Raw genomic sequence first — 21,931 nt, 5'->3', positions numbered from 1 at the left:
CGCAAAAATAAAAAGAAATGGCTACACAGCCTAAGAAAAAAGCATTATGCAACAATAAATATACACACGCATACATTTTCTTTTCACAATTCATTTTTTATTTAATTGGAGTTTCAGGAATTAGCAACTTTGTTGTCTAAAATTCAATAAATTACTACAACAGCAAAGAGGAAATAAGGAAAATAAAACAAACTATAACAGAGTGACAACAAACCTGGAGTTTTATTCAGTATGATTCAGTGTAACATTTCAAGTCATGATAAAAAGGTAAGTGGGATAATACTGCTGTTTGAGCCTGTCAGCATAAATAACATTAAAAAAACAAACCTAAACATCAAACAAAAGGCACTTTAAAAAAAAAAAAAAGTAACAGTCTACAATGACAGAAACAGAGGTAGGGTGACACGGTTGGAAAAAGCTAAACAATACAACTGATGATCAGGAATGAAAATTAGGTTGTTTTTTTCCCAGATTTTCAACCGCTCATCACCATCCGGACAAGTTCTGCAATGAGAGAAAGACAAAAAAAAAAACATGGTGCCAGCTTTAGTCAGAACTTAGGGCTCTATTCTCCCATGCGTGCAAATCCAAAAAAGCCATGCAGTGGTGCTGTTTTTGGCTGCGTACTAGTCTCCCCCTGTACTTAAGTCAGTCGCTGTGCGCCTTCATCTCATTTACTCACTGGGTGGAGCTGCCCTGAAATGTGGGTGTTCCCATTCAAATCAGGGCTTATGTGTATTCTCTGGTGTGGGCGAGTCCTTTTCCTCCTACATGCTTCTAACCCTGGAATAAGCGCAGCGCCCCAATAAGGTGAAACATTATATTGAAGTATGAACTTCGTTACATTTGAAGCCACACAAACTCATTTTATTGCAGAAGAGACTCCCGGAAAGAATCGATCCATTCATTCATTGTGTGTGTTGTCATAATCAATTTTTTTTCGTGTTTTCATAGTCAATTTGTTTTTTTCGGATTTCGTGTTTTGATAGTAGATTTGCGAGCCATTAAGTGCCCATCGCTGGTCTACATTATATTACACGTCACACAGTCTTGAAGCGATGTAAGAAACAAAAGTTGACAAACATGAAGATGTGGTATCAGAATATGTTGATTATGTCTGACAATAACAGCAGCGGGATATCTTGATTGGTCATGTGATGTCATGTGACTAAAGAGGTCAAGAAAGCGCTGAAATTTATCAAATTCTGGTTACATTTAAAAAGTTGAAAGCCCTGCTGATGTCTATGTGAAAGTGTTTTATGTAAGTGAGTTTTATTGTTATTTGTATCGATTGTTTTGTTTTTAAATCATACTATTGACCAGCTCTCCCATCCCCCCCGCCAAGGGGCAAATGATTGAGCAGCCAGAATACACACACATCTTACACACAGAGTAACAAGATCTACAAGGGCTTGTTTAGGAGGCCAGATGACAGCAGCTTAAGCTCCTCCCACAGAGTGTGACTTGGGCAGATTTACACTTTTACTTTTTGTAGAAATCTGTTATTGCACAGGTCCTGGAGTTTGTTTCATTTCAGTACATGTCTTAACTAAACCCTACATGAAGTTTTTTTCAGTTTTACCAACAGTGTGCTATTGCTAGCAGAGAAAGGATTAGGTTCAAATGAGAATAAATAACTTCTGCTTCAGCTGAGGTTTGTTTGGTTTACCTTCATAGTTGATGCAGCCGTTGGCGTCTTCATGTCCTGCTAGAAGAGTCTCCACTTCCTCCTCCGTCATTTTTTCACCTGAAACATGAAATAAAAATTAGTTTGTTTATCTTTTTTATTAATGGGAAATAAAAGGTTTTGCAGTTAGACTAAAAAAACCCTAAACCCCTTTTTTCTGATGAATACAAATGTATTTGCGTATGAAGTAGTGTTGTTGATTGATTATAGTCCAACTCTTGACACTATAGTCAAAATAATCAAATTTGGCACATTTTGTAGTAAAAATGTAAGAGTGACTGCCCTCTATGGGTTGAAACATGGCTATTACAAATGATTTTTTTCTATTGACATGTCAGCCAAAACCTGGGGTTTAGTTACTCTAAAAAAGCAAAAACCCTCTCTGAGGAGTTGGTCCTCAAACTTAAAGTGTGTGTGTGTGTGTGTGTGTGTGGTAATAACTCAGGCTGCCAACTTTGGTCTTTTAGTCGACTAATTGGTCGATGCTGTCGTGATCGACCAGCAATGGTATCAGTTTCAATACCGTTTAAAAAAAAAAAAAAAATGTAATGCACTTACAGAGGTGGTAAAGAATAAACATCAAATATAATGTATTTAATGCCTAAACATGATTCTATGTCCAGCAACAGCTGTGTGAGTGAGTGCTGCACTGCAGAAAAAAAAAGTGTTGGCTTCAGCTGTCAGTGCAGTGCGCTGTCCTCAGTGCAGAGAGGGAATGAATTAAGACAGGCTTGAAGCACAAGCATCCACTATTGAATCAATCCCTTTTCTGCACAAGAACATGGATTATCCTTATATTTGATACGTGGATTATGTAAATAAATCCACTGCTGTCTCTGGCGCCGCGGCGCTTACTGCGCACCTGTGTTTGACATGCGATTGTTTCCCCGTGCGCTGATCTGATGTCGACATTAACAGTTGTTTATTAATAAAAGCAGGCTAACCACTAAAACAATCTTCTTTGTATGAGGAAAAAATAGGTTTTAATTGTTGGTTTCAGGTCGGGCTCTGATATAAATACCTAATGTCTGTCAGACCTGTAGGTTTCACCTTTGCTTTGTCGGGTTCTGGTCAAAGCTTGAATAAGGTTCATATCATAAATGATCTGTGTTTAAAAGCAAAACAGCACCACAAAACCCCAAAACAAAATATTTCTCTTTTTTTTCTCCTCGTCCTGCTCATTCATTCTGTTTGGTTTTTTAGTCAACTAATCACTACGTGTGCCATAGTCTTGGTCGACCAACCATTTCCTTGGTTGACTACAGCCCTAGTAATAACTGTCTTTATGTGAAGCAGATCTTACCTAGAGTGGTGAGAACATGACGCAGCTCGGCTCCCATCACCGTACCGTTTCCCTCTTTGTCAAACACACGCAGACCTTCAACGATGTCATCAAACGAGCCTTGGTCTTTGTTCTTAGCGATGGCCTGAAGCATTGGCAGGAACTGCTCAAAGTCCAGCATCTTGTTGTTCATCTCTGCAAGTGACAGTTACAGTTTAGAGAGTGCACACAACCATTTAGATTTATTGACTTAGAAAACTGCTTAAGATGATAATACTTCAAACTTTTTAAATAAAGCAAAACACAATTAGTCCATTTTTTTTTGCATAAACTTCTAAATGCATTGGTTTAAAAAAAATAATAAAAAATGTTTGTAATGTCATCAATTGTGAATGCTATAATAAAAATGATCAACTATTTATCATTTTTAATCAATTGTAATAATTTTACTGTTTCATTAGATTTATTTTTTTATTCAAGCCTTGGCTACATTGAACTCAAATAGGAATAAAAAAAAAAATGATGATAACTTTTCACTTTTATACATAAAGGCTGACATTACACAGTCATTATCCATCATTAGCATAAATAAGTTGTCATGAAGGCTGTCATTAAATGTCATTCGCTAAATTACAACACCTTTGGAGTCATGTTAGCATTTTTTGGGTTAGGTGGAAAGTGAACAACACTTAATGACGGGATCATGACACTTTATTCACGCTAATGTCAGGTGTCATATCATACATCATATAATGTCAGCCTTTATGTATAAAACTTCAAGTGTTACCAAAATGTATTTATATCATACATTGTTGACCCAACCTAACATCCGATCCTACTACTGATATGTTTAGAAATATAGATAATGAACGACTCCACGTCTGACCTTCTAACTTGGGATTTCCGAGGATTTTGAGCACTTCAGCATTGACTGGATTCTGTCCCAGGGCTCGCATCACATCCCCGCACTGGTTGTATGTGATCTTACCCTCACCAGTCCGATCAAACAGGAGGAAGGCTTCCTTGAACTCTGGAGGAGCAGAAAAAATATGTAAAGCTTTTTGTTCAGTGTGAGTGAGAAAACCACTAGCCAGGACTAGAATAACACCATCACCACCCATATAAATAACCAGTATGATAACATGCAGGTTAATGTGCCAACCTAAAAATACAAAATGAAGCCTTCTGAAATGGTTGATAACAAAAATGTATTATAATATAATGAATTGACCTTCAACTTTCCTAAAAGTCAATTAAGATGCTGAACAAAAACATTCAATCCATGCTTTTCCATTTACATGACTTAAAATCCATAGCTCAGCTGATTGGGTTTGTGTTGGGTGGTGTAGGTCAAATCTTTTTCTCATTGTTTCTGTCAACAGCACTTTTGTTACTATCAAAAATAGGCATACAGTAGCATGAATGCATATAGTGAGTGTGAAAAGGTAAAGCTACTGAAAGGAACATTATGGTATTTGTACATTGGCAGGTAGTACCAATAAATGATTTTACAAGAAGGCATTATAGTCAGTTAAAATCTTAGTATCTAATGAGAAAATTTAACATAAATGATGATTGTATTAAAAAAAAAAGACATTTTTGAGGCAATAAACAATAAAATGGATGTTACTACTTTCACTTTGTCTGCACATGCTGGTCAACACTACCAGAAGTGCAATCTTTTATAGACAGCAATGCATGTTTTGTTACTGCGATTAAATAAATTAATTTATTTTATTGCATAATTGTGACCATCACCAGCCCTTCCTAAGGAAGGGAAAGAAACACTTTATTAAAGGTAGGATATAAAAAGAAGAGGGCAGTGTTACACCTAGGTGAGGGGGAAGGGAACAGGGAAGAGGAAGTCAGGATAGGACAATGGAAAGGGTGAGGAAGAGTCAACTGTTTTAAGGTGAGAGTGAAATGTGGTGTTATAGTTGTGCATATTGTGTTGTGTAATCGGGAGGGGGTGGGTATTTCATCAAACCCAGCTCAGGGTAAAGTCCAGGTTTAACCTGAGAATCCGGCTCCGTTAAGCCGGGTTCTAACTGGAACTGTCGTTTCATCAATGAGAAAACACCTTAGTTAAGGTTGAAGCAGCAGGCTTGGCTTAAGCTGCAGACGCACTCATATGAAACCACGTCATCATTTTGAAAGAAGTCATTTAGTGATGCTTTAAAACACTCAAAGATCTACAAAAGGTAAAAAAAAAAAAAAAAAAGACTTCTGTTATACTTTTAAATACCACTTTAATGCAGTATTTTTAAGGAAATCAAACAGAATATCCTGGTAAATGCTTAATTAAGATTTTAAATTGATACAAATGACAATAGAATCATAGTCTTATTACATGTTTAATGTGTACCGTATTTTTAATGACTTTAATGTTAATCAGTCTTCATGTGTTTAAACCATCAGTAGTAATAATATGCCTATAGGGATACGTGCGTATCCGTCGGCTTCGTTTACTACACGGTATATGTCCATATTCATATAGAATCCAGATATTGACAATGAAAAAGCTCTAAATATACAGAGGGAGGGGCTGTTCAGGGACAGTCACTGGGCTGAGCACTAAGGCTCCTCGATGACAAACTCCATGAACAGTATCACTTATCAGGAGGTGATCAGTGCGCACATCTCCCATGCGCGCTGATCACCTGCACCAGGAGCAGAGTTGGATGTGACATCCAGCAGTGCACACAGCTGAGCTGCTCCCTCCGGTCATTTGAATTTAATGTTTAGTGCCAAATAGCAATAAACTATTCATCAAAACACTCACAAGTCTCATAAATTACATACTGTTTAATTGTGAGATACAGCATCATCTTTTATTAAAACGCTGTGTTAAAACAGGTGTTAAAAACTTATCAAACGCACATGATCAGTGTGTGATCACATGCTTCAGTTGATTTCTGTGATAAATTGACTAAACAACACCATGTTTAATACTTTGAAAATGATTAAACCACAGAAACTTCAACTTTACTCTCACTGCTCAGTAACAGATGATGTCACGTCCTGTTGGGGTCGGCATTGGTTTCTAATGGCTGTTTAATCAGAGTAATGCTGCAGCACGTGCTCTCACGTCTCTAATCGTTAAATCTGTGATCGATTTAGTGGGTCTTATGAAGACGAGCACTTAAGCTAAACACTGTCAGCAGATTGGCTCAGCTGGGGAGCTCCAAGCTGAGAAGAGTTTGATGGAATGATTAAAGCCAGCATGGTCACGGACGGCTTGGCTAAACCAGGTTTAAACTATAGGCTTGGGTCTATTAAGAACACTTTAATGAAATACCCCCCAATATTTAATTTTTTTTTTTTTAAAAGGCAGAAAGTCATAAAGTGGTTAAAAAGTCAGTTTAGTGACTAATCAAACCAGGAAGTCAGGGTTAAGCACAACAAACACACACACACTTGAATTTACTATTTAGAAACTGAATCAATAACTTAAAATTGTATTGATTTTGTTTTTTTAAGAAAATCCTTTAATGCAGGAACCCATCCACCGTCTAATGTCGACAACATAACCCACGGTGGGTCTCAGCGGTCAGGGAAGCGGAAATGATTAAAAATCTGTGGCTTACTATGTACAGCCACGCTCTCATAACAAACCTACCAAAGAGCTCGTGTTTGTATCAAATGACCCCTGACATCACCAGCCCCACAGTGCCGGTCTATTAGCAAAGTCTAAACATAACTTCCACGCAAATTTACTAGTCTGAATTTTTCTCAAGGCTATATATAGATATAGGTAATAAATACCTTTATATATGGTTACAACCATAACAGGCCGTAAAGGAGTTTTTGTAGATATAAACAGGAGTTCCATGAATCAGTGATGATTGCTCAACCTCATGGACCGGAAGTGTGTCTCCGTGTAGTGAAATTGTATTGCGTGCAGTGAATTTGAAAAGCAGAAATATATTGCATTTTTGGAATGTACTAAGATTAATTTTTTTTTTCAACACAAAAAAAAAATATAATTTCAAGTTACTAATTCAGTTTCAAAACAGTAAATTCAATTTCAAGTTGTTACTTTCAAATTCAATACCAACTATTCAAATTCAGTTTCTAGTGGCACAAACCTCCTCAGCTCATACACACACCTATAGTTAGTTACATGCAAGCAATCCAAACTCTAACCCACACGTTTTTTTTTTTTTTTTTTACCAGATCACGTAGAGTAATGAATGAATCCAGACGATTGTAGATATAACCAAGGAGCTACAGGTCAAAGGTCACAAATCCGGTTTCAAAATTGCACTGATTTTAGTTACAGTGAAAAAAACATGACTGACTGAAATGGGACGTTTTTAAAATTCAAAGGGTTTTAATGAAAACTCACCCATGATCTGGTCCTCTGTGAAGTCCGACTGGTTGAAGCAGGAGGCACAGATGGAGAGAGAAGGTGAGATGAACGTGGTTTACTAAGAGAGTAGCATGTTAATGTTAATCATCCTTCAGCAGTCACGGCTCAGGGCAGCAGCAGCTTAGCTAGCAGCTAGCGTTAGCTCCAAATCACCAGACATCATTTATAGCTTTAAAAACCCCTCCTATCATAGGTTCAAACATTACACTGCACCAATCAGTAGTTACTTATTTTATCAATGATAAACTATCATTACATGGGTCTTACCATATTTGCTGTTAGTGTTTTCGGGACAGACAGAGCAAAATCTCGAAGCTTAGCTGCGGTCTAACGGCTGTAGCCAATCATAGCCAACCTTCAAACTTGGTCCGTTCCTGATGACGTCACCACAGCCTGTATACCGACTGCCAATCACAAACCTAACAGGTCACCTTTTAAAGGAACAAGCCTATAAAAACATATACATATGTACTCAAAATATACTTACCAGTGTATAAAATGCTTTGGACTGAAAGCGTGGAGTGAATTTGTATGCCCTTTAGTAACTTTGCACCGCCTGCAGCTGGTACAGAAAGCTGCTGCCCATCACTTACTAACGCCACACAGCAACTTGCTTCTGTCCATGTAAATAATCAGGATAAACATAAAATCTATCACATGAAACAAAAAAAGTCTGACATTTAATAAGTTGGGGCTACCATGGCTAATGTGGTTCTGATCCAAAGGTTAGGGGTTTGATTCCAAGGCTCCAGCTTGTGAATCTGGTGACACTGAACCTTAAATTGCTCACAACGATAGATTGATGCCTTACATGACATCTATTAGAATACATTAATTCCATTTACTCAAACACACAAAAATAGGTTTCTGATAAAGAGACTTTATTGTTTGTTAGTTGGTACATTCATTCGTTTACCTTTTACAAACCCAAGACAATGCCGTGTCACTGTCTTGATGTGTAACAGTAAATAGGAAGTTGCATTAAATTTTATATAAAGAGAAAATGTTTAGTGGGGAAATGGGTTGTTCCATCACTCTGCTTCCTCACCACACTGGAATCGAACAAAGTCCAGCACCTGAGCCTGCTGTCCCCTGAGGAACTGGGCCACAGTCCTGCTGGGGTCACCCAGGAACGTCTGAGGCAGCAGGCGGGTTTCACTTTCTCCACAGGGCAGATCGTCCACGTTGCCCAGAGACAGAGGAGACTCACCCACTATGTGCTGTCCCAGTTTGCGACCCAGGGTTTCCCTTTCTCCCTCTTCTCCACCTTGAAAAACAACCAGGGCACCGTAGCGACCCACGGCCACTTCGGTCTGACTGCTCACGCTGCCGTGCACGTATGAACCAATGAACCACTCAGCGGGAACGCCCAGTGTCACTGCTCGCCTCACAGACATGTTCTCCCCAAGGCGACCTACACAGAAAATGAGGAGTTGGTCAATAAACGACTTTACACACATTAATTAGTGGGGATGAAGGAAACGTCCTAAATATTGTTATCAGTTTTTTAACATTTAAGAAATTAAAACGCGTCAAAAATTCAGCTCATGGGTGTATGTACTTTTGCGATTTGTAACTTTTTTTTCACATTATTTTTTGTTAAAAAATGTTCCCATATATTTTGATTGAGGATTTCAGCGTTTTCAGATTTAAAGACTTCAACTTTGAACTTAAGCTGTTCAGCCATTCTTCAACTCTATCGTCAACTGTTTTTGGCCTACAGCAGTGAGTTATCAGCTCCGACCCCATTTTTAGGGTGGACAGCTCGTTAAGTTAGAGTAAAGCAGGTCCAATTTTTACCTAAAAACCTTTGTGAACAAAATGCTATTGCTAGGCTAACGCTAATCAAATGCTAGCTAATGCTATTGCTAGTTTAATGCAAATACAAACGTTAGCTATTGCTAATACTAAGCTAATGCTAAGTTATTATTAATGCTAGCAAATGCTATTGTTAATGTTAAGATAAATGTTCATGTTCGCTAATGCTAACAAATATTAATGCTCGACTAATGCTCATGTTAGCTAATGCGAGTTAGTGCTAGCTAATGTTAATGCGAGATTAATGATAATGCTAGCTAATGTTAGAATAATGCTAGCTAATGATAATAATAGGCTATTGCTAGGCTAATACTAATGCTAGACTAATGCTCATGTTAGCTCATGCTAGTTAATGCTAGCTAATGCTAATTAATGCTCGTTCATGCTAATAATAATTCTAAGCTAAAGCTAATGCTAATTCTAGGTTAATGCTGTGTTCAATGACGCGGGCCAGCACCTGCATCCTCACTTGCATTTTTTTCAGGAAATGCAAATATTCTAGATGATTTTAATATGACTTGAAGCCTACATACATGCACAGAGGTATGTGACTGTAATCCTAAGGACCACCTACTGACCTATTGTGAGAGCTACATGGTCAGCTAGTGATGTTCCTTCACCCACGCTGAGTTTGGTTAACTCATCTCCTGTCAGACAGCTCTAAAAACAAAAAAGGGGAGAAACAAGTCATGAGTGAACAAATGGTTTCTTTAAAGTTCAACCAACCAAACATATTCACCACACACTTCTCCTATTCAAGGTTTGACAACTCAACAGTCAGTCACTGCCTCTTCAAAGACAGGAGGTGGAGTGTACCCTTTACTGGTTTCCAGTCCCACATAGGTTGCAAAATGGGTTAATTTTAAAACAATGGATTAGTGGATTAATCCCCTGCTGTTCATGTCTGTGTGTCATGTTCAACTAAAGCAGGGTACACACGCAAGGATTTTCTAAATCTGAAGATATTTTTCATCTATTTTGACCATAGTGTGTGCATTTGCTTTGATAATCTCAACACAGCATATGATGCACATAACCATTCTGTCCCACCAACGATCTTCCTCCAAGCCAGAAAACTAACAACGTGACCTGAAGCTGCTTTCGAAGCAACTCAGGATTTTACGACACAAACTTGTGGATGATATTTTGTGGCCCCCACCTTGATATGAAAGTTTAATATTAGTGCATCCCACGAGTATTATGTGAATGGTAAATCTGTTTTCATATTTAAGGCGTTGTATTGTTCAGGAGCCTCGTCTATAATTGTTGTGCTCGCACAAAACAGAGCGTGAAAGATTTCAATGCAAACTTGATTTATGAAAATAACTAAGCATAAAAATATATGCATCGGTCCCTGGTGAACAACCATTTAGGACTGTCGCCGGCTTCCAAGCTTGTACGGGGCCACGCCCCATGTGAGTGCGCCACCGAGAACGCGCGTTTAGCGTCTTTTGACGTCACGTCCAGATGACTGCACAGGAAATTCAGGCCTGGAATTGCAGTACAAAAATGAATCACATAGCCATTCGCATTAAAAGACTTAAAATTAATGTTTATTTTTATCACAAATCCTGCCCTATGCTCCTTTAAGGAGAACATGTAAACTCGTCCAACTCCTCTCATGCAAACAGACAGAATGGCCACCAGGACTTCAATTAAGGACTTTCAAGTCCAACAACTGCTCCCACACAAAGTTGAATAGATGGAACATGTGTTGCATTTGTTTCGTGAACAATTGGTTTATAAGAAAAAGGCGCACTGATGAATGTTAGCAAACGTGTACCATGCTCTTCTTAACTTCACCTTCATGTAGCCCGTCTGGCTTCGGGTTTTGTTGCGATGCTGAGCCAAGGCGACCAACGTCACATCTCTGACCAGCTGCTGGAACTTCTCGTTGCGAGCTACAAAGTCCGTCTCACAGTTGACCTACATTTGAACGGAAAACAATGAACTTCAGACCTGTGACTGTGGGATGATAAATCAATAGGTGGATGCTCACCTCAACCATGACTGCGGTTTTATCTCCTACAAACAAACCGATCAGACCCTCTTTGGCTTTGCGGCCCTCCAGCTTGTTTGCTTTGCTCCAGCCTTCCTTCTGGGCCTGCTCGTGCAGCCAGCTCTCTGCCTGGAGGCCAAAGAACATTAGCACGAATCATTCTAAGATGGATACAAATCTATAATTACATTAGACAGAGAGAAGTGTATTTCTTTATTGTTGCATGAAGAGGAAACAGATAATAGTCTTGCTACCATTTAAAGAGTAGTTTTTCCATCACCTGGAGGTGAACTTATGAAGTCCAGAATAGTCACCATTGGTGTAACAAGCCTGCATTAGACACTAAACCCATCAATGTGGCCTTATTAGGGCTAGATGATACATCAATATAGTGACCCTGGGTCTACTAGTGAGCCCCAATATTGGAGAATTTAATTTGGGCAACATAAAACTGAAGTAAAATATTTCAAGTAGAAGCAGGAGGTAACGACAGCTGCTGTAGAGAAACCCACTGTAGTGATGTGGGTGAGTTTGAGACTTCACACTGTCATAACTGCAAAAGATTAGCAAAAAAGTACAGAAAATGTAAAAAAAAAAAAAAATCAAATATAACGATATCAGTATATGTGAATACTTTAAGTCCCCTTGAATGTGATGTAATTCCCACACTGTTAAAACAAATTTAAAATATCCTCAATGGAACGTGTTAAACTCAAGGCCCAGGGGCCAAATACGGCCTTTTAGAGCATTCAATTCGGCCCGGAGCAGAAAGTGCAAAAGTCGGAGTAGCTATGAATCTGTGTGTATATTACCAACTAAATCTGTTGTAAACATCTCAGCTAGATATCTCCAAATTAATACACAAATTCAATGAGACGCCACAATATTAGCAGGACTCACATTTTCCCTATGATTACCAGAATTAAACAGTTTCATTGGTCACCCTTAACGGCAATTTCATTGGTTTAATGCAATGTAGCTACGTTTTTTTGGCTGCATGAAGCTTGTAAAACTGGAAAAATCCACAAATCAGTCGGCTCATAGTCTGGGAATTATGGTGTATCATATGATGGCAGTCATTTTTAATCTCAAATTGTTAAAAGAACTTTCAATTCTTTCAAAATCCTGCCATTTTCCTTAAATTAGTCCTCAAAATCTCCAATATTGCAGCGTTGATAATCCGATTTGTTTTCTGGCTCACATCGGACCAATATCCGATATCAATATCGGATCGGGACACCCTGATATCTGTCACTTCTTGCTTTGATATTATCGGTGCCGTACATATTCTACAATTTATTTATATGTGGAAGTGCAAACTACAGCACAATAATGATTCAATTACTCATGTTTCCGCCTAAAATCTTATGATATACTGCTCCGTATTTGGCCCCTGAACTACGAGTTTGACACCCCTGCTCTATGGAAAGCTCAACATCTTCCATCAACTAATGTTGGTTTCGGTTTCAAATCCATCACTGCCCTGACATAGTGGACCTGAGTGCGTGAGACAGATGATGGGAGAGGAGATGCTACCTGAGCTACATCGTTGTCAAACTTCTCCAGAGCTTTCTTACAGTTGATGAAAGTGTAGCCGGTGCTTTTCCGCAGCTTCATCAGAAGAGCTTTCTCTGCAGCCAGGAGTCGACATGCTGAGTGCACCCACTGGGTCCGCAGCCCAAAGCTGACCTGAGGAGAGGAGACACTATGATCAGAATGACATCATCAAACAGGAGTGTGACTGACTACACAGTTGCTTTACACTCAAAACTATTGTACATTTGTTTTACCACTGCCCATATACGTTATCATTCTGGAATGCAGTTAAGGATTTTGTTCAAAACAAAACCAAATACACGATAGTAATAATGCCAAATATGTTGTTTTGTTTTTGTTTTTATCTTTGAAAACAAAAATAAATCAATATCTTTCATCATTAATCTCATAATATTAATAGAAAAAATACCATATTCATAAAAATAAAAAAAATCTCCAATTCCCTTTAAAATGTCCATCTTTTCTCAATGGAGTTTAATTTCTATATGAATACTGTAAAGTTTTTGAATTAAAAAAAAGGTGAAAGAACTCTGCTTTTGTATGAAAATTTGTTTCCTGTTCCTCGAAGTGACAAACTGTGATGGCTGTATTTGGTTTATTCCTTACTAGTGATGTTGTTCCTGACTTTGTTCCCTTGATGTTGTTTTACTCATTTGTAAACTTGTGATTTGTCAATAAAAAGATCATTATAAAAAAAAAAAAAAGTTGCTTTACACTAAGGCTGAACAATTAATTGCATTTGTGATATTATCTTATCGCAAAATCATAAAATGTAATTTTCTAATCGCAGAGGCTGCAAATGTTTTTTTTTTTTTTTTCAGTAATAATTTATTTAAAGTTCGTTGGGAGTTTGATTTACCTAAAAAACGTGCAGTTGGTTAAAGCAGATATGAGTTCTTCTTGCATTTCCTGCACTTTAGTGTGTGTGATGTTACTGCCTGGATATAATTAAGTTTTATTTTTACATTTGTTTATTTTATTTATTTATAGACTGCCCTGTTAAGTTCAGAGTGTGTTTATGAAGTGCAGTCTACATGTTTAATGAAACTTTAAAATTTATTTACACGATTTTTTTTTTTTTTTTTTTTTTAACTGATACTGACGTTTTCAAACGACACATATCTCTGCATTTCAATCCCAATAATAACTTCTGCTAATAACTAATATGTATTTTATTTTTTTATGTATGGATTATATGTAATGGAAATGATTGAAATTTCAAAATTAAAGGCACATTATGCGAGGACTGACATATTCAGCTCATGTGTAACTTCTCGGTTATTTCTGTGAGGTCTCCGTTATTTGACGTAAAACAGAAACTGCTTTTGGTTTCAATAACTATTTTAAAACAATTGTACAGAATTAAAAAGGAATAGAAATGAATGAAGAGCGGACTGTCGGTGACAGTTCAAACATATGAATACAAGGACACGTCGGTGTTGTCCCGCTCACCTTTGAGACGTCTCTGAAAATAAACCTGGATAGAAAAGGAAAGGACATCTTTAAACACCGCAAACACAAAGTGAGTTACAAAAACACGGTGTCATTGAAAACCACGCTCTGTATGGAAGCCGCAGAAGGACAAAAATGGTCACGTAAGATTGCTACGGTTGAGAGTGGCGTCACCAAGAGGACAGGAAGACTTGGTAAAATAATAAAATAAAATAAAATAAAATAAGCGAGATAAAATTTAATTTAAATTAAAAATTTAATTTAAATTAAAAATTTAATTTAAATTAAAAATTTAATTTAAATTAAAAAATTAATTAAAATTAAATGCGCTACATTAAACAGTACTGCAGTATTTAGTAGATGCCGTCAATAAAAAGAAAATGCAGAATGAATGAAAAAAGTATTCTCAGGAAAAGAAATGGGACAAGCTGGTGTTACTAATAAGACTGGTAAATATTCTGAAATTGTTCCAGCAAAGGATATACCCCACCCATACATTAAAAGCCAGAATGGACATCAGTTTCAGTTACCCTTTCAAAATAAAGTGGGTACAGATAAAGTTTAAAATATGACTGAATATGAAACAAAAATATAAAAACATGAAAGTCCCAGTCTCATGTATAAATAGTTTATAATGACACTTCCTGTATATCCCTGAGCCTTATCAACAGGTACAAGTCCCCCACAGGCCTATTCTGGACTTACTCCTCAATGTCAAAGTCTTCCTCTCATGTCTTTCTTTTTACTGTAAATATAATTATTCACACTGCGTAATATTTTAGATTTTTCAGTTTTATTTATGTCACCATCTTACCAAAGCAAATTTCCTGTTCATGCAAACATACATGGCAATAAAAAAAAAAAAAGTCTGATTGTTGTTCTGATATTTTATAACATACATTTTATTACAATCAGGTTTAGGGGTTAGGGTCAGGCCCCAACCATACCCTAACTGTAAGGCTTGAGGCAGACTTTAGTTTGGTGTGAAGAATTAAAGGCAATGCACAGGTCGGCACATGCTGACTGTGTAACATTCACAGTGAAAGATAAAATGTTGGTAATGTATGTGCAGGCATAGGGGTTAGGGTTCTGGTTAGGATAACAGTACAGGGAAGCGTTAAGGTTAGGGTTTTAGTTTTGGTTGGGTGTTGGTATTAGATTATCTGATCACTACTTTTATGTGGTTGACAAATCCTGATATGACAACACAGATCAAAAAGGTGTTAAAGCACTTCTCATATGTTAGTATATGATTAATTGCATTAAAGAAAACGTGGTATTTTGTCTACATTTCTATTAGCGGTTGGGAATCTGCTGGTATTTTATCCCCTGTGAATGTGATTGTTAGGATTGTGTCATGGATTTCAGTAATATGCCCCAAAATAGTGAGGAAAAAAATGCAGATTTATCAATAAAGAGGCAATATTGGATTTAAAATTAATAACAAGAATGTATCATGCTGGAGTGTGTGTTAGCCAACAGTTTCCTCCTGCATGGTTATCTCACATTGAGTGTGTGAAATGTAGCACCTGGAACTACACAGCTCCTCACAGAAGGCAAACCTTGTTTTGACAGTGTTTATTTTTGCCAGGCTTTTCAAATACTGTGATCACAACGGTTTCAACAAAAAGGCACAACCAGACACTATAGATCTTAGTGGTTGCTTTTCTTAAAATAAAACAAAACATTTTTCTCTAAATTACAATAAAACATTCTCTTAAACCACAAGCTATGAGCCAGAGGTTGAAGTCTGCAAGGTGAAGTGAGGAGATCTTTAAAACCTGCATAGTGTAGGGGAGAGAAACCCTGCTGTAAAACTTCATTTTGTTGCAAAAAAGGGAAGTGAAACTATGCTTGAAACTAATTTAAAAGTTGATGGTACCATTGTTACACGGCGAGAGAACATTTCTTTCAAAAAATGTACTGGTTTTAATCAAGCAGGAGGACTGGAAGGGCAGGGCTAACTGGAAACTGAAAATCCACTGGTAAGGGGAAGTTTCTATAAAAGGCAGAACATGATAACAGGCTCTCCACCTCTTTGACTGCTGCTGAGTCAGGATGAAGGCCCTTCCTCTCATTGCACTTTGTGTGATCCTGATCTGTCAGACCTATTGCAGTAAGTGATCTTTTTCATTCTGTGCCATCTTTTGTGTCTTCACACAGCATATAAGTACACGTGTGTGACTTTGATGAGAGTTCCTGTTTGATTACAGACAGTCTGGACTCCTGTGAGGGTCGCTGTGGTTACGGCACTGATGAAAATTTCTCCTGTCAGTGTAACACGGCATGTGAACGCTTCAAGGACTGCTGTTCAGATTATGCTGAAGTGTGTAAAAGTAGGTAACAGCAGGGATACAAATACAAGCCGACAAATACCCTTAGAGTGATGCAGCACATACTGTACTTTATATCAGACAACGGCCACATGTGATACAGTCTCATTGTGTGGCCCACAATACAAATTCACACCTGACTTCAAAAACAACAACGGACAAAAGAAATAGACAAAATGTCAACAAAATGCACACAAAGTGACTCCAAAAATGCACAACATATGTTTATTATTGGTGATTATTGTATTCTGTGGCCCTCAGATGGGATAATCACACCTTTGTGGCCCCATTTTTCTAAAAGTTGTTTGCCCCTTCCTTCTAGCAGCAGCAACATCTTGCAAAGGCAGGTGTGGGGAGAAGTACAACTCTGCAAACAAGTGCCACTGCAATTCCAAGTGCAGCCAATACAACAACTGCTGCGGAGACTACGACGACCTGTGTAACGGTAAGTGTGACCAGTTTAATACACAGTTTATCTGCTTGTGAAACATGTTCAAGTTAATATAAGAATGCACCCCTTGAGCCTTTAGGAGGATAAAAAAACAAAAAAACACGTGAAATCAATTTTACTGTCATCAGAAGGTAGATGTCTTGTGTTGTTCAGTTTCTCCTAAATATAATCTTCAAACAATACATTTCCAAATATGAAATACATACATCAAGATGTGCTGGATTAAGCCAAATAATAATGTACCATTACTTAATTTTTTTTTTTTTTGAACAGCAAAACATGCACAGATGTCAGAAAGAGCCTGCGCTACAAAGCTGGATAAGTATATCGGGGATATTTCTCCATTAGATGGCCAAACCAAACATTCTCCATCAGAGAGTTCCTTTACTACGAAGCAGTATATACTGTAAATACATTCACATAAGCCAGGTGATTTCAGAAAGGCTACGTGCGCGCTCCTGTGAAAGGGGTGGAGATTGCAGAGATACTGTGGAAAGCAATTAAGGAATAATTCTTTGAAAATATGAAGAATTAAAATCCATATTTCAGACCAAAAACAACACTGTTGCTGCAGAAAAAGCAGGAAGAAAGAAACACAGGCAGGAAACTGCCGACAATGGTAATGCATAAAAGCGTGAGATTATACAATATTAATCCATGGGAAGATAAACGGACAGCGCTCTGATCAGTTTTATTATGGCACAAACGTGTTTCTATTCAGGGAGTCCTCCTCAATTTATCACACACACACTGGGATCAGAGCGCATTGTTTCACTGCAGTATGTTCCTGCTGATGCAGCGTCACAAATTCATCCGTCCGTACAACGGAAAGCGTCTGGAACAGGCTTCACCAGCTGACTGTAGATCAGTCCATCAGATGTAAATCTATACATTTACTAAATAATGAGTAAATGAAAGGATAGCATAAATTCATTAATCATCTTTCTTTCTCCGAAGCGCAGCTGTCAAATCCGTGCACCAATCAGTGTCTTATAACAGTGGGCAGGTCATTTTCCAATAGAACTGATTGGTCAGGAGGCAGGACTTTAGTACTTGCTCAGATCTTATCCACTTCATAACCAGCCCAAGTTACCATGGTGATTTAGCGAGTTATCCAGCGTGGTAGTACAGACCAAGAGAATAACTCCCCAAAGTTAGTGTGATAAGAGAAAATCCAGCCACGTAGTACAGGCAAAAACAGTTGCACTGGATACATAAATGGAGTGTTCACAAGCTTTTTATGATATCTCAGAATTATGTTTTTGGATGGTTTAGATGTTTTTTCATAGTTAAATGGAAGAATGAGGGATACATTTGGGTAGGGTATAATAATAATAATAATAATAATAATAATAATAATAATGGCTAGGATGTATATAGTACCTTTACACAACCATTATTTATTATTACAATGCCAAAACCTCATTTGGCTTATTCTTGAGGTTTGGTTATAGCTTTTTTTTATACTAATACTTTTATCATACCAATATTTTAGGGATTATTTTGATGTAAAACATAATTGGATTTGGGATTATATTTTCCTTATTATGCCCCAGATTTTGTTTCCCTGCATGCCTGCCTACTTTAATAATCAAACAAGAACTCATCCCACTTTTAAACATAAAATAAGTAGAAAACTGTTTGTCATTTATTTCAATAACGGTGGTTTTAGAAATCCGGCCAATGAAAATCTAAACCCTTCTCTATATTACACGGGTTCTCCTAATGTGGCCAGCAGGGGTCACTCTTGTAACACAAAACCCATGACACGCAAGCAACTATCCCACCTTCAGATGTTAAAGGATACCAAAGAAGAAAATATGTGAAGAGCAAAAAACACCTAAATACATTTAGTTTTAGAATTATGTCAGAAGTTGCTACGTCCAATCATCATCTACAGTTTGTTTTGACTGTTGATAGTACAGAAACCTGGAGACACGTGTTGACTTCCACATTTATTTCATTTGACCTAAAAAGCATGTTTGAACAGGAAAGTAGGATGACATGGTTATAACATGTATGCTGCGGAATGATAGGTAAACTGTTCACAGCGAGATAAACTATATCAACAAATATATTTGGCTAACACTCATTTTTCAAAGTTTGGGATTATGTTGAGTAAAACACAATTAATATTCAGTTTGCGGAATCAACATTTGTTATCCTATCATGACTGTGCCCCAGCGCACAAAGCTAAGATCATAAAGACTTGAACTTGACACAGTTTTAGATTGCAGGCCAGGCCTTCTCGTCCAACATCAGTGCCTTACGTAAACAAAATATATTGGCAGAGATTCCCACAGAAACACTCCAACATCTTATAGAAATCCTTGAGAGAGGAGTGGGAAATTTTAGATCTGCACATTTGGGACCAACTTCATATTTAAGTAAAACTTTGTGAATTTCTGATTTTATTTTGTAGATCTGCAGTTATTATATGTATTTGACTGTCATTTGGACATGTTTTTTTTTCTTTTTTTTTTTTTTGTCATTTTGTGTGTTCTGGATGTTGTTCTTTTGTGTAAGTTGTGTTTATGATTTTGTATATTTTTGTTGTTTTTGAGTCATTTTGTGTGTTTTGGGTCATTTTGTATTTTTGTTGTTTTTGGGCAGTCATTTTGAATATTTGAAAAACATTTGGTGTATTTCTTGTTGTTTTGTGAATTTTTGGAGTCATTTTGTGTAATTATGTTGTTGTTTTGTGTATTTTTGGAGTCAGTATGTGCATTTTTATGCATTTTCATATGTCTTGTTTTTGAGTGTATTTTTCTTGTCTTTTGAGTATTTGTTTGGAGGGGCCGCATGCACAAAATCAGTCTGATGGCTGCATGTTGATCGATATCCGCCAGTTGGCTATGTACGCCCTAAACCACGGCCAAAAAGGTTATCCCTATGAAGAGCTAGATGTTGTCTACCTCCAGTTAATTACTGGTGAAACCAGATTCATGTGAATTCCAGTAACCGGTGTCTGTGTATGTGCACAGGTGGAGGTGGTGGAAGTGTGATCACTGATGCTGAGCTCAAGGCTATCTCTGAGGCCCTGTATGTCCTGGACTCAAACAAAGCTTCGGCCTCTGAGTTGATCATTGACCCTCAAGCTTTGGTCCACGACTCCCAGACCAGCTCCAAAGACGATTTCGCACCCAAGCCGTAGGAGCACGATCATTTTACTCACTCAGTGCTCTTTCAATGGTGTTGTTTCCCTTTCGCTGTAAAATAATTTCTACCTTTAGGTTCTTCAGCTTCTTGGACGAGAAGGCTCTTTTCTCCAGACCGACCTATGCAGCTTTCCTGGCTGTGTTGGACAATTACAACAGGATGACTGGACAAACGGAGGTCCTGAGTCCTCAGCAGCTGGCTGAGCAGGACACTTTCCTAAGAGAAACCATGTCCAACACTGAGCTGGGCAGAGAGCTGTTTGCCTTTTTATACACCAAAGGTAAAAAAGTCCACATCCATCAAATCATTTCCTACATCCACAGAACCGTTTGTATAAAAAGCATTCTTCTTTTTGGTTTTTAAAGGGGTTTATGCAACAGAGGAGGACTTCATCTACGACCTGAAAATGATGTGGTTTGGTTTGTATTCCCGCAACAACAACAAGTTGGACTCCAGTGGCTTTGAACACATCTTTGCAGGTTTGGAGACCCTGGTTTGGTTTCAGCACCGCAGTAAACATGTTCTGCTTATCTACGAATGATTGTCTCTATCAGGAGAAATCAAGGGAGGAAAGGTGTCTGGCTTCCACAACTGGATTCAGTTTTATCTCCTGGAGAAAAGAGAAAAACTAAACTACTACAGCCACAGCTTCAACGGACCCGTAAGCACCAGCAATACAACCCATTGTTCTGATTTGTTTGGTGCTGCACTGTCTTCATCTGCTCATGTTTACTTTCAGTGGATTACATACCCTGATGTGTTGGGGCTGCAGTTCATGTGGGACGGCTACTACAAGCAGGTTGGCTCTGCAGTCATTGGCTGCAGCCCTGAGTTCGACTTTGCAGTCTACAGTCTGTGCTACATTACACGTCCAGGAAGGCAGTAAGTGAAGCTCTGTTTCCTGCAGGACTGTGTATGTGCTCCTCTTCTGATGTGACTGTCTTTTAGCTGTCGCCTGAGCATGGGAGGAAAGGAGCTCATCATCCAAACGTATACCTGGGACAATTCATCTTATGGTGATGGAAAGAAGTTCATCGGTTCTGCATTTCCTGCAACCCCCAGGAACTAATAAATAAATAACAGCCATACAAAAACTTTGACAAACACATTCATGATCTATCTTCTACAACTGCTTTATCAAAGTCTAGGATATGTGCAAAGCAGAGAGGAAACATTGTTACAGTAAAAACATGCAGCCTCAGGGAGAGAAACCAACAAGTCAACTTAAAAATGAACTACAACCGCTAAAATACAATATCTAGTTAACGTTCCGGCAGCAGAACCTGCTCCAGCTGTGTCACAGAGCATGAGAATGTGAAGGCTCTCCATGTAGGACACATGGACACGGTCAAGCTGCACCTAATGGGGCCACAAATGGGCGTTTACACACCCTGAGGAGACATGGTACACAGTTGTAACCCTTCAGCAGTGTAAGCATGTGTGCGTCTAACACAAGCACCGATTGTCTTATGTCAGTGTGAGAGACGGTGAGAAAAAAAACAATACTTAAAAAAACCAAAAACAAAACAAAGTACTTTGCAGCACGGACCATGGAAACAAAAAGACATTAACAGATCTTGTTCTGCTTGACCTGCTCTAAACAGTAGCCACCAGCTAAACCTGCTTTTATCAGCTGCCCATAGAGCCGTGCGCGTGTGTGTGCGTGTGTGTGTGTGTGTGTGTGTCCAGCTGGGATGGGGGTTGATTTAGCTCTTTCACTCATCTAGGGTGACTAACAGGATAAATTTTGGTCTGCCGACTGAACAGGGGGACACACTTGCAGTGCTGTTTAAAGAAAGTATTACAGGAGATGAATCTGCC

The 21,931-nt window shown here is 38.1% G+C and overlaps 3 protein-coding genes across 6 annotated transcripts; 1 reads left to right on the top strand and 2 right to left on the bottom strand.

The window, feature by feature from the left end:
* Positions 1–75: 75 nt before the first annotated feature.
* On the bottom strand, positions 76–7,880 carry myl6 (myosin, light chain 6, alkali, smooth muscle and non-muscle). 2 transcript variants are annotated; one of them, XM_028446582.1, is made up of 7 exons: positions 7,829–7,880; positions 7,609–7,745; positions 7,318–7,399; positions 3,856–3,999; positions 2,991–3,164; positions 1,670–1,747; positions 76–504 (listed from the first exon to the last, which is right to left on the bottom strand). In XM_028446582.1, the coding sequence occupies exons 3-7, from the start codon at positions 7,319–7,321 to the stop codon at positions 476–478; spliced, it is 429 nt and encodes a 142-aa protein (XP_028302383.1). In that variant the 5' UTR covers positions 7,322–7,399; positions 7,609–7,745; positions 7,829–7,880; the 3' UTR covers positions 76–475. The 2 variants fall into 2 exon arrangements, with proteins under 2 accessions (XP_028302383.1, XP_028302382.1); XM_028446581.1 differs by lacking the exon at positions 7,829–7,880 and having other exon boundaries at positions 7,318–7,345.
* Positions 7,233–21,204, top strand: endou (endonuclease, polyU-specific). Of its 3 annotated transcripts, XM_028446561.1 has the most exons (11): positions 7,233–7,380; positions 16,106–16,283; positions 16,381–16,503; positions 16,823–16,945; positions 19,936–20,101; positions 20,185–20,390; positions 20,476–20,589; positions 20,665–20,771; positions 20,850–20,867; positions 20,943–20,992; positions 21,059–21,204. In XM_028446561.1, exons 2-11 carry the CDS (start codon positions 16,226–16,228, stop codon positions 21,177–21,179), a joined length of 1,086 nt encoding a protein of 361 aa, XP_028302362.1. In that variant the 5' UTR covers positions 7,233–7,380; positions 16,106–16,225; the 3' UTR covers positions 21,180–21,204. The 3 variants fall into 3 exon arrangements, with proteins under 3 accessions (XP_028302362.1, XP_028302361.1, XP_028302359.1); XM_028446560.1 differs by having other exon boundaries at positions 7,238–7,380; positions 16,826–16,945; positions 20,850–20,992; XM_028446558.1 differs by having other exon boundaries at positions 7,238–7,380; positions 20,850–20,992.
* Positions 8,202–14,286, bottom strand: tsfm (Ts translation elongation factor, mitochondrial). Its single transcript, XM_028446569.1, has 6 exons — positions 14,168–14,286; positions 12,695–12,847; positions 11,159–11,287; positions 10,963–11,085; positions 9,738–9,819; positions 8,202–8,755 (listed from the first exon to the last, which is right to left on the bottom strand). The coding sequence occupies exons 1-6, from the start codon at positions 14,213–14,215 to the stop codon at positions 8,373–8,375; spliced, it is 918 nt and encodes a 305-aa protein (XP_028302370.1). The 5' UTR covers positions 14,216–14,286; the 3' UTR covers positions 8,202–8,372.
* Positions 21,205–21,931: the final 727 nt, after the last annotated feature.

The sequence above is a fragment of the Gouania willdenowi genome, chromosome 5, assembly GCF_900634775.1.
Source record: "Gouania willdenowi chromosome 5, fGouWil2.1, whole genome shotgun sequence".
Lineage (NCBI taxonomy): Eukaryota > Metazoa > Chordata > Actinopteri > Blenniiformes > Gobiesocidae > Gouania > Gouania willdenowi.
This window is presented reverse-complemented; position numbering and strand designations above follow the sequence as displayed.